This window comes from Nannospalax galili, unplaced genomic scaffold (assembly GCF_000622305.1).
Source record: "Nannospalax galili isolate Female #2095 unplaced genomic scaffold, S.galili_v1.0 scaffold2083, whole genome shotgun sequence".
NCBI lineage: Eukaryota > Metazoa > Chordata > Mammalia > Rodentia > Spalacidae > Nannospalax > Nannospalax galili.
The window spans coordinates 181,257-200,394 of record NW_008350243.1 but is presented as its reverse complement, the minus strand read 5'-3'; the positions used below and the strand labels follow the sequence as shown (position 1 = coordinate 200,394).

The window sequence follows — 19,138 nt, the reverse complement described above, 5'->3', positions numbered from 1 at the left end:
AGAGTCACATCATGGGTATCAAATGTGGGTATCACATAGGAGCTTTCCACTATGGACATCACACCAGGATGTCACCCAGATACCCCATGTAGTCATCACAGTACAGAAGGCACAGGACAAATGTCACAGAAGGATGTCATGCCGTAGAACCCACAGTGTATGTGTCAGGGTAGGGCCTGATGACCTTAGGGTCACAGCCAGTAAAACCAAGCCTGAAATCTCAGTTAGTGTCAGAGCTGCAGGAACAGAGGATGTGTCCAGTGGTCACAGTGTGTATTCTATGTGTTTATAGTACTGATGGAGGCCTGAGTGATCAGGAGGACAGGTTGTTGCTGCGGTGTGGTAGCCCTTAGGTAGGAGCTGGGTGCTCCTGGGACACCAGGAGGTGGTGCAGGTCTCAGGGCCCACACGGGTACAGACATGAAGGAGGCGCCTGGAGGTGGGAAGTCTGTGCTGCCTGACAGTGTGTGGTCAGCTGTGCTTTGTGGCCATCTCCCGTAACAAGCTTGGAAGCCAGCACTTGGTCCAGGGGAAACAACTAGAGAAGCGGAGCAGGGTCTCAGGAAGGGGCAGGAAAAAGATGGGCTGCATGGGCCCGCTGGCATCCGTAGGTGACCAAGGTGAAAGGGAAGCAGGGTGTGGACTGATCCCAGTTGCTAGGTCAGGTGAGTGGGGCCCTGAAGAAGAGTAGGTGTGGACAGTTCCACGTAGGATAGCTGAAGGCATGGGAAGGGGCTGGGCTAGACTCTGAGCTCTGCAGGCAAGTGCTGTGGTGGGCACACACTGGTACTCAAGGGTCTGGAGAGGTGTTTGTGACAGGACACGGGGGTCGGGGGGTGGGCAGAGCCTGGCTGCCCCTGGGTAGGCTGGTCAAGTGTCTTGGGCCTTGAGTGAATTGTGTCTTCTCCCTCCCAGATCACCCCGCTTGGATATGGAGTGACCGGTTACTGGCTCAATCTTTTATTTTCTTTCCTTAGCCTGACGGAGACTCAGAGAACTGTGAAAAGAGAGGGCCTTGGGGAAGGTGCCCACGCCCAGTCTTCCAGGCCTGGACATTCTCTGAACTCAAAGGTCTCTGTCATCCATTTCACTCATCCTGAAGAGTGGTTGGTTTGATCATATTCTGGCTGGGAGGAATGGAGGGCACCTGATTAGCTCTCCTCAGCTCTGGGACAGAGCCATCCCCCTGTACCCTACGTTAGAGTGCCTCACACCCTGGTGCTGTGTCCCATGACCCCGGCTTTAGCCAAGCTGCCAGGTACACCTGGCCCAAGTCTGGGATGGTTGCAGCTCCCCGTGTCATGGACAATGTGGGGAACCTCCCATTCCTCTGTCCCGGGTACAACATGTCTCTCCCGACACTGGAAGCCTCAGTGATACTGGACAGTCTGGCTTCTGCCCCAGTTGCTGCTGCACTGACAGGACCCTATCCTGACCAGTTTACCCCCTGGAGCCTCCCTTATACAGTCTGTCACACAGTCTATCATAGACCCTAATGGGCAATTTCTAACAGTCTAGGCTGTGTCCTAGGATGTCTGGGCCACTAAATGCCACCCAGAAAATGCAGAAAGACGACTGCCCACTCAACATCTGAGTCCCTGTCTTGAGAGAGGGAGCTGCCTGCCTAAGAAGCATCTGCTCGAGGCCTTTGATTGTGAATGGCCCTCTGTCCACCAGATGTCTGTGTTTCCTACATCTCAGAGGCATTTTTCTGGAGCTCAGCATACCCTCCTCAGTTCTACATAAAGCCATGGGGCCTCTGTCCCCTGAGCTCCATGGGAGGACACAATCCTGATGTCAACCACAGCAGCAAACTGATATTGTAGACACTAGGCCACCCCTGGTAATCTTTCATTTTTCTTTAAACAATTTTATTTATTTTTATCTTATGTGTATGAGTGTTATGCTTGCATGTATGTAAGTGTACCGTGTCATACAGTGCCCGTGGAAAACTTTGGATCTCCTGGAACTGAGTTGTGGACAGTTGTTAACCACCATGTGGGTACTGGGATTTGAACCCGGGTCCTCTGCAAGAGCAGCCAGTGCTCTTAACCGCTGAGCCGTCTCTCCAGCCCCAAACTTTCATTTTTCTAACTCTGGAGCCCTTTGTCCTCCCCTCACTCCCTCACTCTCCCTTAGGGAAGCTCTTACCCCTGCACCAGAGAAGAGCCCAATCCCAGCAGACTGACTTCTCTGTAACAAGCTATCAGTCTACACCTGCCCTTGCTTCTCCCACCCCGATATATACCTCTCCTCTGTGCCTCCTGCCTTCCCCTCTCTCCTGGCAGTTACGGCCTGTATGAGCTGAATTTGACCTGGAATGAATCCTGCCCACGTTGCATCCCTACCTTACTGGCAGACCTTTGTAGGCAACTTGGGGCAAAACTGAATGGTGGGTGGCTGAGGCTTGAGGGGATCTTGGCTGAGGGGAGCAGCATTTTGTTGTAGGAAGGACATGAACTTTTAGGGACCAGAGGGCCAGATATTATAGGCTGACTCTATCCCTAGCAGATTTATCAGTTGACCCAGGACTTCAGACTATGTCTTTTTGCAGACAAGGTCTTTAAACAGGTCAGTTGTCATGAGGCGTAGGGAGACCCTCGCCCAGTCTGACTGAGCCCTTATGAGAAGAGGTCAGGACACAGACACACACAGAGGGATGGCCTGTGAGGACACAGGGAGGAGAAGGCGGCTACAAGCCAGGGAGGCCCCTCGGACCCGCCCCACGGACCCCTCCACCTGGGACTCCTGCCTCCGGGACCTGAGAAAATAAACATCTGCTCTGGAGGCTGTGCAGTCCGTGTCCTCTGTCACTTCGGCCCGAGGTCACGAGAGGCTCATGCTGCTGGCCTGCCACGGCCACCATGGGAGGCTCTGTCTGGCCAGCCTGAGGACCCTCTAGGCCTCATCCCTGCTCCCCAGCCTGACCAGGGCAGCAGGACAGCCTCTAGCTGGGAAGAAAGTGTCTGAGGGAAGAGAGAGGCCCAGGCTCTGGGTGGTTCGGGGCGCAGTACTGGTACTCAGTAGGGAGGAGCCCACCGAGGGAGGCCTGGGAGGACACAGGACAGGAGGTAGAGGGGCCAGCGTGGCTCACTGGTCTACCTAACTGTGCCTCGTTCCTGGATGCTAAGAACTGACAGAGCTGGTCCACACAGGAAGAGCACAGTGAGGTACAGAATACAGAAAACACATTTTATTGTCAAAAACCTCCAAACAACAAAAAACCAGAGAGAGACCTGAAGACATCAAAGGTCTCCAGATTAAGAAGAAAGCAGCTGCCAAAGCGACTCCTGGGTTCCGAGCACTTCCTGAGAGTCCGTGGGGGCAGGCGCCCATTTTTCCTTCCCCCTTTCCTTTGCCTTCCTGTCTGGAGACTCTGCTCATCAACCCAGAGGGGTGACAGAGAAGTAGACACAGGGCCTGGGTCCAGCGACCACCCCAGCCCTGTCCCCTCGGACATTTGCTTCAGCTGGCGTTTCTGACTGTAAGTGGCTCGGTCTGAACCCAGGCCTACAGGACAGGCCTGCTGTGCCACGGGTCTACTCCCAGTGCCCTCTGCACTTTTCCCTGATGTTTGTTGACCTTCTGTCTGGGATCTGCTCACCAGGCCTCCTTTCTGGGGGTCCTCTTGGCTGGTTACCCAGTCTGTGCTCTATGGCCTCTTCTTTTGTCCCTTTGAGGGCTCTGCAGAAGCTGTGCAGCCTGAGCCCTTCTCTAATATCTCCCAGGAGAGTGGCTGGGACCTCTAGGGAGGTAGCAGTGCCGTGGTCCTGAGGCTGTGAGGTTAGTCGTATCTGAGAATCCAGTAGGTGAATGGGTGACAGGAGGAGGTGTCTGCGTGAGGAGGCCCATCTCACGGTAGTTCTACCGCCCTAAGAAACAAAGGCTCTTTCCTGAGCCCATGGAATAGCCTGTCAGCACACAGCTGAGATGAAGGTCATCAGAGTGACCTTCAGAAGCCCTTCCTGGAGCTCTGTCTGGCCCCTGCTGGCCCCGGTCTTCCTGGAGCTCTGTTGTCTGGCCCCTGCTGGCCCTGGTCTTCCTGTAACCTTGGTGCAGATGTCTCCCTTCAAGGATCTGAAAACTTCACCCTCTCTAAGGAAACTGTGTGTGCGAGGACAGGACAGACAGGGCTGGCTCCAGGGCTGGTCCCTGCCCAGCTGAACACAGGCAATGTGGGCCCTCAGCAACTGATGGGTGAGTGCTCCACCATTCCGAGGTCTTGGATATCCTGGTGCTGGTGAGGGGACATATGGTCCTTCTGGCCCCAGCCAGTGTTCTGGCAACTGCTGTGGATGTATCTGATACTTGGATTCTTGGGACCTGAGGTCTGGGACAGAGCCTGCTGTCCATACGGTCCTTCAAAGGGGAAATGATCAAGGGTTGTTAGATCAGACAGGCGCAGGGTCAGAGGACAGTGTGGTCTCAGTGTCAAGCTGCATAGTAGTTGCATGGCGTCTTGCCGGGGCCTAGGAAGCCCGGAGTCCCCCAGAGGAGGTGCCCTAGGCCCCCTGCCCGATCATGTTTCTGTAATCAGGGGCAACGGCCTGCTTTAGCTCCACCACTGAAGAGAAGATCCACTTCACCTGTAGGGAGGGGAGGGTAAACCAGAGACCTGCACTTAGAGCCCCTCCATCCTATGGGTGAGCCAGAGCCCTTTCCACCTGCAGTCTCTCCAGACAGGTGGGAGACAAGATAGTAAGGGGCTAGGGCGGGATAGACAGTGTGGGGTCACTGTGGGGACAGTGTGGTGGTAGAATCAAGGATTGCGTTGGGCTAGGGTGAGGACAGTGGAAGACACCATGTGGACTGTGTGGAAGAAAGCACTGGACAAATACACTATGGGAGGGTGTTGCGTGGGACGTAAGACAGTGTGGTGACTGGGGTCAACATGGGGTAGCGTCAGAGACAGAATGTCAGACAGCATGGGACACTATGAGGAGTCACACAGGTTGGTGCAGGGGCAGCACAGAAAATAGTGTGGGCTAGAGTGGGAAACGGCAAAAGAAAACACGGCAGGAGAGGGTGAGGCCATCACGGGGCAGCGTGTGAACAGAGGATGATTTGGGGGACAGCATGGGCATGATGGGGACAGCGTGCACATTGTGGGACAGTGGGGGAACAGGTGGAGGCAGCACGTCCAACCTTGAAGAGAGTGACCGTGGCGCTGTAGCACACGCTGAGCAGGAAGAGGGTAATGAAGATGGTGATGGTCGTCCAGAGCCCGTCCAGCTCCCCGTCCTGGGCCTCGACACAGGTCTCATCCAGTTCTATTCCTGGACAGAGAGGGGGTGGTCAGTGTTTGTCCCACCGAGATGGGGCTGGGGGTGATTCTCTGTGTGGCAGGATGAGGCAGCGGGAAGGACCAGGAGAAAGGGCCAGCTGGGCTGCCAGCAGACCTGCCCTGGGACTGGCTCTCCTTTCTACCTATTCTGGGTCGCAGCCTCAGTTCCCCCAACTGCTCTAGCTTAAGCCTTGAGATCTTCTAGACCTGGCAGTGGCCCAGTGTGCACAGGAGCCCTCCCTGTCTGCCCCACCCCTTGGCTCTGGGCTGGCTGGCCTGTGTCAGGGCCTGTAGCCCCTCCTGGCAGTGACTGTGCAGTCTTCCTGCCCGCTGCTTGTCCCTTGGTCAATGGAAGAGCCATGCCTGGACTCAGAAAACACCCACACTGTGAAGTGATCCAGGCCACACAGTGAAGGGCTGTGTCATTTGTATGGAATAGAAGCATGAGCCCGAGGGTCCAGGTACAAACTGAGCTTGTGGGGACTTGTGTTGGGGGAAGTGTGTAGGTGCCCCCAGAAGAGAGAGCTATGTCTGACTGTGACTGTGCTGACCCTAATAAGGACATTGAGGTGGGCCTGGGGGTACCCTAACACCCTGCTGGGTGCAAATGTTTAAGGCCCTATTGTGTTCGACTTGTATGTGCACATGGACATGTGTATGCCTTATGGGCTGGGTGGTCATCAGCAGGCTGGTTCTAATGGGTCTGGGTTCAGCATCCACATGAGTATCTGGTGGTCCCTCCTCTGGGGAAGCAAGGACCACCTGCCTCAGCATCATGTAGCACAGGAGTGAGTGCACTGTGGGTTGGCAGTATTCTCATAGGTGTGCAGAGATGCCTGGGCCGAGTGTAGGGATAGCCAGGGTCTCTGGCACACGCATGACTATGCATGCCTCTGTTGAGACTGTTGGACAGGGAGGTAGGAAGGGAATCAAGAACAGACTGAGGGAGGTGGGGCTTGTGTGCACCTTTCTTTGAGGCTTTCCTGGGGGCATCTCTCTGTTCAGCAGCTGCTATAGTGGGAGGGAGAGGAAAAGGGACTGCCTAAGGCTAAGACCCCATACTTCAATGAGGCGTGAATTCTGTACAGACCAAGAAGACTCCTGAGCTCTGGGTCAAGCAGTACAGAAACCACAATCTCTCCCTAATGACAACTCAGGCCTTGAACCCTGGCTGGACCCCAGAGCCCATGACCTATTCTCTGTATCTCAGAAAGAACCAGGACAGTTTCACAGGGTCCCAGGGCAGTCCTGGGTGCTTTATTTATACAGGGAATGGGTGGGGGTGGGTGCCAGTGTCCCTTAGGGCCTGAGGGCTTGCTAGGTGCTAGGCTCATTTACCCGGAGACCGGGAGATGGTCTTCTGCATGTGGTGGTTGTGCAGAGCCTCGTGCACCACAGAACAGGTGTACATTTCACCCTCTTCCCAACTTCTCTTGTTCACAGTGAGCTTGCTGTAGAGGAAGTAAGAACCATCGACATCCAAGACGGGCTTGGTGTTCCTGAAGTTCTGCACTGGCTGTCCGTTGCTCTGCCACTCCACATCGATGTCCTGAGGGAAGAAGCCCATGATCATGCAGGTCAAACTGACCTCATTCTTGGCCAGTTGTTCCCGGGGTGGAGGAAAGGTGTACACCTGTGGCATTCGGGCTTGCCCTGTGGGGAAAGAAGCAGGCACAGAGGTCATTGCCAAGGTGGAGTGCTGCCTACTCCAGGCGTCATTGTGTGCCCATCGCATCCCCGTCCCATCAGCTCATATAACCAACCTTTGGGTTTAGAGATGGTTCTTTCAATGGGAGCTGGGAGGGCTCTGCTGTTGACCTTGCACTTGAACGTGTTGCCCTTCAGCCAGTCCTGGTGCCTGATGGGGAGGACGCTGACCACACGGAACGTGCTATTCTCCTGCTCCTCCCGGAGCTGTGTCTGTGCTGTGTGCAGCTCCACATTATTCATAAACCAGCTGAACTGGACCTCGGGGTCATCCTGGCTCACGTCCACCACCACACAGGTGATCTTGGGGGTCAGGGAGATCAAGAGTGCGTCCTTGGGCTTCGGGGGGAAGATGAAGGCGGATGGTCCCCCCTGGAGATCAGGAGCTGGTGATGAGAGATGGAGATGGGTCAGCACCTGGGCCACCCTCCAACGTAGGGATGCTTAGGACATTTGTCATCTTCCTGGGACTGGAGAACAAGACCTGGTGACTCACCTGGACACTTGGGACACTTGTGTGTGATGATGCTTCTGGGCTCTGCAGAGAGAAAGTTGGGTGTTACTGAGGTCTGGAGGAAAAGGTACCGAGGAAGGGAACAGTGTATATGATGTGGGCTCAAGTCAGAAATGATCCTTGGCAGGTCAAGACCCACATCCACCTTTGTGTGTCCAGGATATGCAACGTGGACATCTATCCCAGAGGACCCTTCCAGAGATTGGGTAGAGGTCTCCAGGAGGGAGACAGACAGGACCCCCTGCTGCCCTGGGCTGAGATCCCCTTCCTGGCCATGGCTGCCCAGCCTGGTTGGTCTAGACAAGAGAATGGCTTAAGCTGGATCTTGGGTGGACTCCTCCTTCCCCAGTCATCTTCTCACCAATTTTCTTGTCCACCTTGGTTTTGCTTGCCGGGTGGTTTACATTGCATATGTAGGTCTGGCTGGGCCAGGTGCTAGAGGACACAGTTGCTGAGCTGCTGAGGGTGTAGAGTCCGGACTGCAGGACAGCTGGGAAGGTGTGTACTCCGCTGGACAGGGCTCCGGAGTTCCAGGTCACGGTCACTGGCTCAGGGAAGTAGCCCTTGACCAGGCAGCCCATGGTTACTGTGGAGCCAGAAGTGTCCCCACAGCCGGGGGCCAAAGGAAAGACAGATGGGGCCGTGGTGCTGGCTGCAAGAGAAGGGGAATGTGTCAGCTTGTCAGACATGGCTGGGGTCAGACACCTGAAGGACTTTTTGTCTTCAGTCCTCTTAGGGCCCTGGCCCTCTGCACAGATAAAGTAATATCTAGTACGTGGACTCCTCTCCCACCTGGCCTCACAATATCCACTCTTCACGCCAGGATTACCAGGTTTGTAAGGCCTGTGGCACTCAGAGCTCAGCTCTGTCCCCAGTGCAGTTCTAGAAAGCTGCTGGATCGACTTTCTAGAGTAGCTATCTGGTCCCGCTCTATGCCCTCTTGTGCCTAAGCCTCATGGCTGCACACATATTTGCAGGCCAGAACTCAATAATAAACTGTACTCAGGGTAGCTCTGGGGCCTCTAGCCCCTTCTGGCTCTACCTGCCCAGCCATATTGGCTTTTGCTGATCCCTGGGCTGTTGGTGCCTGCCTGGTGGCCTCTGTTCTTGTGTCCCCTGAGCTTTTCACAGTCCCAGAACCCAGGTCTTAGCTTTGCCCTGCAGGTTGTGTCTTCTCAAGTTGAATCTGAGCCAAGTAGGGTCAGCATCTTCCACCCCTCGGCCCTGGACTCTGATCTTGCACCGACAACCATCCCCATCCATATGAGCTCCTTCTCAGCCTACTACCCTGCTGTAAGCTGTGGCTCCTAAGTCTGTGCTCTGGGCCCCTGCTCCTGATCTTAACCCTCTTCAGGTCTTCCTCCTTGTTTGTAGAGGTTTACTGCTAAAACTCCTGCTGTATACCTTCTGAGCATGGGCAGCCTGTCCTGTCCTGAGCTGCTGGCCACAACTCTGCTCCTGGTCTCATGTTGAGACCCCGATGAGGTCATCCCTGCCCCCTCCCTAACTTAGTCTTCACATTGCTCTGGGTCTTCCTTTCCCCACATAGTGCTACTGTTTCTGGCCCCTTTCTCTTTTTAGTGATCCCAGTCCTTGAGAGTGGAGCATACCCCCCTCTTCAAGAGCATGGCCAGTTCCCCACACCTTTTGATACTGGTTCTCCTGAGGGCTCTGCTGGCCTCCCCCATAAGCCCCTGTACCCTAGTCTCTGGAACTCCCTGCTCAGGCCCAACAGGCACCCAACCTCCCTTCTGTGGGCTGACCCTGTGCACCCTACAATTCCGTAGCAGGTTTGGCTCTGTTACCCTATGTTCCTGTAAGTCTCCAGGATCATAGCTAGGGGACCGATTACCAGAACTTCAGCCTGTATGGTTCCTAAAGGAGTGTCACCCTGGGGTCCTTCCCTGTCCAGGTCCCTGCTCAGTCAGAGGCCCCCAGGACTGCTTCTCTCTTCAGACACGCTGCCCTTCTGCCTGAGTTCAGGCAGAGCCCTGAGCCCTTCCCCTTTGACTTCTCCTCTGCTTCCCTTCTCTTTCTGTTCCTCTTTCCTTTCCCTGTCCAGCTTGCACACAGCCCTCTGCCTTCCCCCAGCCCTCACTCTTGTCCCTGCCAGGAGGTTTGTACAGAGAGGCCCCTGTCTCCCTGAGCACCCAGGGCACCCAGCAGCACTACTCGGGGAGCTTCTCAGTGTCCTCTGTCCTCCTGGACCCGGAAGGCCTCACGCTCTCCCTTTAGCTCTGGAATCTTCCAGAGCTGGTCACTTGTTCCACTGGGCTGCCTTTGCTCTCCTTGGTCAGCTGACCTGGGTCCACCAGCCAACAGATGCTCAGCCCCTTTCCCACCATCAAAGCAGATATCTGGATCAGACCCAGCCCTGACCTTGCTGTTCTGTCTGCTCTCCCTCCCAGTGTGAGGTCAGAGCATCTTACCCTCCCTTCTGCCACTGGGCACACCACGCTCATCACCTGGCCTCAGCCCTGTTCCTCACACCCCTGACTCTGGTGCCTAGTAGTGTCAGCTCCCAGGCTGGCTCATATGGCTCCTGCCATGGTGACCTGAGACCTCACCGGCCCTTGAAGCACACAGAAGCCCTTGCTGGTCACAGCTGTCCTACCCCTTCTGCCCCGCTACCCTGAGTTCTGGCTGCCCTAGTGGCCAGATCCTGGACAGGATAACGCAGATATCTCTTGGCTCTCATCCCTCCTGACCTGAGCTCCCAGAGCCCTCAGGTATCCTTGCTGTGGGCATCCACTCAGCTCCTAGTAGGGAGCTTTGGGGTATCCTGGACCCCCACTCACCTTACTTTCTCTAGTGCTCCTGTAGCTGCTTGATCTGGTCTCTTCTCTCACCTGTCCCAGCTCATCTGTAGCTCCAGGGCCTGCTCCTCCGCACACCCAGAAGTCCCAGACCTCCAGAACCTGCTAGACCCCTTCTCTCACTGAACAACCAGTCCCAGTGCCCCAGGAGCTTCTGGGATGGACCCTCCACATGGTACTGGAACTGGCCCCCCACCCCCCCAATAGCTCTAGCTCCCCAGTAGCTGCTAGAACCTGTCCCCCACACTTCCACCAGCTCCCAGTTCCCCAGTAGCTGCTGAACTGCACCCCCATACTCCCAACAGCTCCAATTCCCCAGTAGCTGCTGGAATTGGTTCCCCACACTCCCACCAGTCCTCAGCTCCCCAGTAGGTACTGGAACTGGTCCCCCACACTCCCACCAACCCTCCCACTCTCCTGTAGGTACTGGAAGTGGTTCCCCACTTTCCCACCAGTCCTCAGCTCCCCAGTAGCTTCTAGAACTGGTCCTCCCCATTCCCAACATCTCCAGCTCCCAAGAAGCTACTGGATCTGGTCTCCCATACTCCCACCAGCCCCAGCTCCCCAGTAGCTGCTGGAACTGGTCCCCCACACTCCCACCAGCTCCAGCTCCCCAGTAGGTACTGGAACTGGTCCCCCACACTCCCACCAGCCCTCCCACTCTCCTGTAGGTACTGGAAGTGGTTCCCCACTTTCCCACCAGTCCTCAGCTCCCCAGTAGCTTCTAGAACTGGTCCTCCCCATTCCCAACATCTCCAGCTCCCAAGAAGCTACTGGATCTGGTCCCCCACACTCCCACCAGCCCCAGCTCCCCAGTAGCTGCTGGAACTGGTCCCCCACACTCCCACCAGCTCCAGCTCCCCAGTAGGTACTGAAACTGGTCCCCCACACTCCCACCAGCCCCAGCTCCCCAGTAGGTACTGGAAACTGGTCCCCTACACTTCCACCAGTCCCCAGCTCCCCAGTAGGTACTGGAACTGGTCCCCTACACTCCCACCAGTCCCCAGCTCCCCAGTAGGTACTGGAACTGGTCCCCTACACTCCCACCAGTCCCCAGCTCCCCAGTAGGTACTGGAACTGGTCCCCTACACTCCCACCAGTCCCCCACTCTCCAGTAGCCTCTGGAACTGGTCCCCTACACTCCCACCAGTCCCCAGCTCCCCAGTAGGTACTGGAACTGGTCCCCTACACTCCCACCAGTCCCCAGCTCCCCAGTAGCTCCTGGAACTGGTCCCCATACTCCCACCAGCCTCCAGCTCTCCAGTAGGTACTAGAACTGGTCCCCCACACTCCCACAAAACCCCAGCTCTCCAGTAGGTACTAGAACTGGTCCCCTACACTCCCACCAGTTCCTCACTCTCCAGTAGCCTCTGGAACTGGTCCCCCACACTCCCACCAGCTCCAGCTCCCCAGTTGCTGCTGGAACTGGTCTCCCACACCCCCACCAGCCCCCAGCTCTCCAGTAGGTACTGGATATGGTCCCCCATGCTCCCACCAGCCCCTAGCTCTCCAGTAGGTACTGGATATGGTCCCCCATGCTCCCACCAGTCCCCACTCTCCAGTAGCCGCTGGAAGTGGTCCCCCACACTCCCACCAGCTCCAGCTCCCCAGTAGCTGCTGGAACTGGTCCCCCACGCTCCCACCAGTTCCCAGCTCTCGAGTAGGTACTGGAACTGGTCCCCCACACTCCCACCAGCTCCAGCTCCCCAGTAGCTGCTGGAACTGGTCCCCCACGCTCCCACCAGTTCCCAGCTCTCGAGTAGGTACTGGAACTGGTCCCCCATACTCCCACCAGCTCCAGATCCCCAGTAGCTGCTGGAACTGGTCCCCTACACTCCCACCAGCCCCCAGCTCTTTAGTAGGTATTGGAACTGGTCCCCCACACTCCCACCAGCCCCAGCTCCCCAGTAGCTGCTAGAACTGGTCCCCCACATTCCCACCAGCCCCCACTTCCCCAGTAGGTACTGAATCTGGTCCTCTGCACTCCCACCAGCTCCCAGCTCCCCAGTAGCTGCTGGAACTGGTCCTCTACCTTCCCAGAAGCCTCCAGCTCTCCAGTAGGTACTGGAACTGGTCCCCTACACTGCCTCCAGCCCCCAGTTCTCCAGTAGGTACTGGAACTGGTCCCCTACACTCCCACCAGCCCCCAGCTCTCCAGTAGGTACTGGAACTGGTCCCCCACACTCCCACCAGCCCCAGTTCTCCAGTAGGTACTGGAACTGGTCCCCCACACTCCCACCAGCCCTCCCACTCTCCTGTAGGTACTGGAAGTGGTTCCCCACTTTCCCACCAGTCCTCAGCTCCCCAGTAGCTTCTAGAACTGGTCCTCCCCATTCCCAACATCTCCAGCTCCCAAGAAGCTACTGGATCTGGTCCCCCATCCTCCCACCAGCCCCAGCTCCCCAGTAGCTGCTGGAACTGGTCCCCCACACTCCCACCAGCGCCAGCTCCCCAGTAGGTACTGGAACTGGTCCCCCACACTCCCACCAGCGCCAGCTCCCCAGTAGGTACTGGACAGTAGGTACTGGATATGGTCCCCCACACTCCCACCAGCCCCCAGCTCTCCAGTAGGTACTGGAACTGGTCCCCTACACTCCCACCAGCCCCCAGCTCTCCAGTAGGTACTGGAACGGGTCCCCCATTCTCACCAGCACTACCTTTCCTAGGAGCTGTTGGAACTGTTCCCCTACAACCTCACCAGCCTTACCTAGCTCCCCAGTAGCCTCTGGTACTGGTTCCCCACACTCCCACCAGCTTCCGTTCCCACACAGTTGTTTGGCCTTGTCCCCTACACTTTTATGAGCCCCAGTCCCCTACAGCTGCTCAGCCTGGTCCCCACGGTTCCCGTGGCTGCCTTACCCCATCCACCTTTCCCAGACTCCCTGTAGCTGCTCAGTCTGGCCCCTACACTCCTACCTTCTTCAGTTCCCCTGTAAGTGCTCAGCTTGTCTCCCTGAGCTATTGGAGCTACCCTGGTCCCCACCCCAGATCTGCAGTCTGTCCCAGAATCCCTGTAGCTGTTCAGCCTAGTCCCTTTAGCTCCCGGGGTTGCTCTAGGACCCCAGTTCTGCACTGGGCATAGTTCCCCTATAGCTGCTAAGCCTGTCCCCTTACTTGGATCTCCCACATATATTGGATCTTCTGAAAAGTTTATTTGTGCCCCTGAGCTCCTGTGGCTGCCCTGGACCCCCATGGACCCCACTTGCCACAGCCCCCTATAGCTTCTCAGCCTGGTCTCCATAGCTCCCAGGGCTACCCTGCTCTCTCTACCTGCCTCAGACCCTTGCAGCTGCTCAGCCTGGCCCCCAGAGCTATTGGGGTTTCTCTGGTCCCAGCACTCTTACCTGCCTCAACTCCCTTTAACTGCTCTGCCCTGGTTCCCTATCCTCTTGTGGCTGCTCCCCGACCCCAGTTCTGTAGTCCGCCCCAGCTCCTACAGCTGCTCAGCCTGGGCTCCTAAGCTCCCGAAGCTGTTATGGGACCCCAGCTCTGTCATTTGCCACAGCTTCCTGAAGCTGCTCATCTCTCCCCTACGCCAACCTGACCCAGGTTACCTTTTCTGCTCTGGCCTAGTCCCCTAGGCTCCTGGGGCTGCCCTGCTTCTGGTCCTCCCACTAGCCCCCGCCCTCCTGTAGCTATTCAGCCTGGTCCTCTGTGTTCCAAGGCTGACACAGTTGTCTTCAATCCTACCCACCTCATTTCCCCTGTAGCTGCTCTGCCAGGTCCTCTGAGCTTTCGGGATTACCCTGGCCCTCCAGCACCCCTGCCCCGTGACATGACGCTCACCTGCAGCTTCCTGCCTCCCGTGGGCTTTGTTCTCCTGGCCTTGCTTTTGTAGCCTCACCCCGGCACCTGCTTCCCAATGCTGGGCTTGGTTCCTGAACCTCAGGACATTCATTCTTTCTGCCTCTCCCCAGCAGGCATAGAGGCCCTCCCAGATGAGCTCTCTGGTGCCCCACGTTGCCCTGTCCCCTCTGCCTATTTTTGGCACCTGCCCCTGCCACTGCACCCCATCCTTGGGATCCCCTTTTCTCCGCTGGCTCAGCTGCCTTGGTTCCGCCAGCCCCCAGGTCAGGCCAGGTCGGCTGTACCCCTCAGGCCTCCTGACTCTCACCTTCTTGAGGCCAGCACTTGTCACCTGTGGGTGTGTACAGTTCTAGTGGCCCACACTCTTGTCCATGGAGCCTACCTGGTTGACACTTGACTGCAGGCAGCCACTGTCCCTCCGCAGCAGACCGGCCCCTCCTTAGGGGCTGCTCTGTAATCCCTTCCCAGCCTCCTGTAGTCTGATGGCTGCTCGGTCTGGAAAGGCCGACCGCCAGGCCCTGTAGCTTTCTTCCTCTGTAACCTTCTTTCCCTGCTGACCCCACTCATGTGTGGAGCTGTGAAGGTGACTGCCAGATCCTGCTTTGACCCTCGGCTGCAAGCAGTTCAGTTCTGAGCTGTGTCTTGTCCTCCCAGGAGTCACAGCTCTTGCCCCAGAGGTGTGAACGTCACCCTGCTCCCAACCCAACACAGACTAAGAACGGGATTGAAACTAGGTGACACGGGACACTTCCTTTGGGAAGTTCCTCTTTCTTCTGGCAGTTTCTGTGTTGGGGGAGACAAGGGGGAGTCCAGACCCGGTCTAGGTTACCTCTTGTGGGGATGGGTGAGGTAGTGCCCCTGAGACCCAGAGGAGAAGGTGTGAAGCCTGGTCATCATGTGCTGCTCTGTGCATCTGGGCCTCCCAGGGTCCCTTGGCTGAGGCTGAGTGTGTCCACTCTCTCCTGACCACCTCTTTGGAGAAGTGTCTCACTCAGGTCTGATTGACATAGGCTTAACCTTGATGGCAACCTTTCCCTGGCCTTCTCTCTAGCCAGTGCTGCCTCAGGAGAGCCCATATCATTCTGTAGCTGAGGGAGGAGAGTGAGGGCTGGGGTGGGAGAGTTTAGAGTACAAGTCAGATGGGAAGTATGGGGCTCGGCTCTGTCTGAGCTCACAAGCAGGGGTAGTGACTGCAGAGGGAGCCAGGACTGGGGTCTAGAGTGGCCTTTAGTTAAACTAAGAAGGGAATCTGGCAGGGTCCCCTCGGGGACCAGATGGGTTTCAGTGATGCAGTTACTGAGCACAGTTCTGATCCTGGAGGCTCTTGGGGACATGAGACAGAAGGATAAACAGAGTGGTCTGCATCCCAATTCCCTATCTGCAAGCTGGGTAATCTCTTCAGAGGATGGTGTGATAAGAATAGGAGGTAGGAATTGGATAGGCAGTTAGTGGAAAAAGACCCCAAAGAAAAGTACACTGAAGGGGTACTCCATTTGCCTCACCCCACATTCCTGTTCAGCATGGAAGAAGCCAGGGCGGTCTGCATCCTGATTCCCTATCTGTGAGCTGGGTAACCTTTTCAGAGGATGGTATGATAAGTATAGGAGGTAGAAATTGTCTGGGCAGTTAGGGCAAAAAGACCCCAAAGAAAAGTAGCTGGTTTCTTGGCTAAAACTCACAATGTCCTTGGGCCTTTTGGCAACCTACTCCATTCCAAAGGCCAAAAATGTCAAAAATATTTGGGAGCTTTTATCTAATCCTTAAAAGATTTTAGGGTTACCTCTTCAGAGAGGGGAATGTTAGAGTAGCAAAAATCCCCATTAAAAAAGAAGAAAGAGTACATGAAGTTGTCAGAAAAAAGTGATGGGGAGACATGGGAGGAGTTGGAGGGGAGGGAGTGGGCGAGGATTTGATCAAAACACCTTATATGCATGTATGAAATTCTCAATAGATTATTTGAAAAAAAAACAGAAAGATAAAATCTGCTGTAGCAGTATGGCACACAGAGGGCAGTTAACCACACAGAGTGGAGGAAGGGAACCCATCAGGGGCTGAGCAGGTTCTGGCAGGGCTAGGGATAACAGGAGTAAGATCAGGTCTTGAGACAAAGAGTGGGGGCCAGGGTCAGAGGGAGTAGGGTATTGGCCAGCTTCACGAGGAGTGGGGCTGCACCCTGTCCTAGAGGACCCAGGACTGCAGCTGACAGGGGCTTCTCTGGGGCCAGAGAGCACATTCATTCAGCTCTCTCTCATAGCCAGAACCATGGTCCTGTCCATCTACCCCCTGGCCCCAGCCACTGTATAGACACATTTGGTTTTATGGTGACCCTGGGTGGCCTAGTCAAGGCTACTTTCCTGAGCTGGTGACCATGTCCTGGAACTCTGGAGCCTTGTCTAGTGGTATGTACACTTTCCCAGCTGTCCTGCAGTCCTGGTTCTATACCCTCAGCAGCTCAGTGACTGGGTCTGCCAGCATTTGGCCCAGCCGGACCATTACCCGCAGTATAGCCCATGTGACCAGCAGTGCCAAGATGAACAAGAAAAATGGAGCAAGGATAGCCAGGGGAGGGGAGGGTCCACTGGCTGCCCTCTCACCATTTTTCTTGGTCAGGCTAGGACCAACCTTCTGTCTAAACCAACCAGGCTGGGCAGCTGTGGCCAGGTAGATGACATCATCCCAGGGTAGCAGGGTTTCTCATCTATTTACCTCCTGGATACTTCTGCCCATGCCCTTTCCACTGAGGGAGTGGTCTTCTGGGCTGGATGCTCATGCCCTGTATTCTGGACTCACAGAGGTGGACGTGCGTCTCAGTCTTCCAAGGATCATATCCAGGAGCAGCCTGACCTGAGTCTATGCCAGAACCTTCCATCCTCCAGACCCCTGTGGTACCCAGCCTTCTCTCTGCAGAGGCCAGATGCTCCAGACCCAGCTCTTCCATGTGTCCCAAGTGTCTAGGTGAGTCATAGGTCTTTCTCTCCAGTCCCAGGAGGATGAGTGTCCTGAGCATTCCCCACCCCCAGTAGCCACTGACCCATCTCTCTCTCTTCTGCCTAGCTCCCGATCTCCTGGGGGAATCATCTCTCTTCATCTCCCTGCCCCCCGAAAGCCCAGGGGTACACTCTTGATCTCCATGACCCCCAAGAATACATGTGTGGTCGTGGGTGTGAGCCAGGGTGGTCCTTAGGTCCAGTTTATCTCATTTTTGGATGATGTGGAGGCACACATGGCTCAGACACAGCCTTGAGAAGAGCAGCCAGTGGCACATTCTGTGTGGTCAGCACCCTCCCCGTTCTGCACTGGGACTGAATAAAGAGCAAGGTCTTCAAGTGTAAAGTCAGCCACAAAGACCATACGGCCTCCATCAAGAGAGATACCTCCAAAGTCAAAGGCGTGCAGTTCAGGCTTGGACAGAACCTGGAGTACATAGCCGTCCACCTTAGTGGTGACCTCTGTACTGATGTCTGTCCTCACAGGGCAAGCTCAGGTGTTGGAAGTTCACACCATTCCCCCACCCGAGAAGCAGATGACCAAGGGTAAGGTCAGTGTGACCTGCATGGTCAGGGGCTTCCACCTATGGTGTCTTCACAGGAAACGGAAGCAGAGCTTTAAGAATACCCCACTCGGCCTGGACTCTAAAGGGTCCTTCTTCCTCTACAGCAAACTCACCGTGGACAAAGGCTGGGGCAGGAGGGAAATAATTACACTTGCTCTGTGGTGCATGAGGCTCTGCACAACCACCACAGGCCTCTGAACTTACCTATATCCTATGTAAAGGAAGTACCCAATGCTACCCTGGGACCCTGAAGACTGTCCTGGTTCTTTCTGAAGCATAGAGTTCATGTTACACACAGGACACAGTCTGTTGGGGCTTGCCATGGTCCCCAATCTGAGTTGTTAGGATGAGTGGGGTTACTCTACCACCAGACCCACAGAATCTGGTTGAACCTGGCCAGGTCTCTCTGACAGGGGAGGAGGCTTGGCTAAAGCAGCAGCTTCTCAGCCCCTCTCTCCATCCAGCAGCTGCTCTAGGCTGAGACGGGACACCCTACTTAGTAATCTAAGGAAAGGAACGTAAGGAACACATAAACCCTGCCTCTAAGCCTATACTTGACCCCCTTTGAGCAAAATTCTCGCTGTGACCCTTCAGGGGCATGTCCAGCCACGGATATACAGATAGACCCTTTCAACACAGTCAGCTCTGCTGAGCCCCCGTTGCTTGGGCCCATTCAGTCTTTGGCCCAAAGCAGCCAGGTATCATGGCTGCCTCAGAGGAGATACTCAAATGGACACTGAACACAGACGCATTAGAACCTGCCTGCTGAGCATCATCCAACCCACAAGATACTCGCACACAATATGTCCTAGTGCATTGTGAGTGTGCTCACACACACACACACAAGCCTTATACCCTGGGGCCTCACATGAGCACCCTACACAGCACTCACACTCATCAAGGTGTTAGGCCTTTTCCAGGACTCTCCTCAATGTTCACATGTCGGCCAGCTGAAACAGACACAGCTGCCCTCGTCTGAGGGCACCCACATCAGTCTCCCAACACACACAGTCCCTCATGCAAATCTGTCCGTGGGCCCTCAGGCCCATGCTTCCATCCCACAAAGATGACAACCCTCCTTTCCCCATAGCTATGTGGCCTGGCTCACTTTCCAGTGTGGACCCTCTCTGAAATCCAGGCCTTACCAGGCACAGGCTCTGCCATCACTCAGGCCCTCTGGCTTTGCCCAGGGAACAGGCAGAGGGTAAGGGGTCACAGGCCCTGACTCAGCTCATCCAACCACAACACGAAGGGGTTGGGCAGACAGAGAGTGGTCCTGCACAGACCAGGCCGCCATCAGGTCCAGTGTGTCTGGTTAAGCACAGGGCTTGCACTGGAGCAGCTGGAGGAACTGAGGCCACTAGCCCAGGAAGGGCAGAAAGGGGAGCTGCTGGGTGGGTCTGCTGATCTAGACCATCCTGCTTTCTCTGCCTCTCTGATGCCCCACCTTGCAACAG

At 55.9% G+C, this 19,138-nt stretch overlaps 1 pseudogene and 1 gene segment (V, D, J or C); one reads left to right on the top strand and one right to left on the bottom strand.

The window, feature by feature from the left end:
* Positions 1 to 6,509: 6,509 nt before the first annotated feature.
* On the bottom strand, positions 6,510 to 8,194 carry LOC103745455. The segment is given in 4 exon segments: positions 6,510 to 6,937; positions 7,048 to 7,377; positions 7,488 to 7,529; positions 7,867 to 8,194. Coding segments are annotated over 4 exon segments (1,023 nt in total).
* Positions 8,195 to 16,496: 8,302 nt separating this feature from the next.
* LOC115072753 lies at positions 16,497 to 17,932 on the top strand (annotated as a pseudogene).
* The last annotated feature ends 1,206 nt before the right edge of the window (positions 17,933 to 19,138 follow it).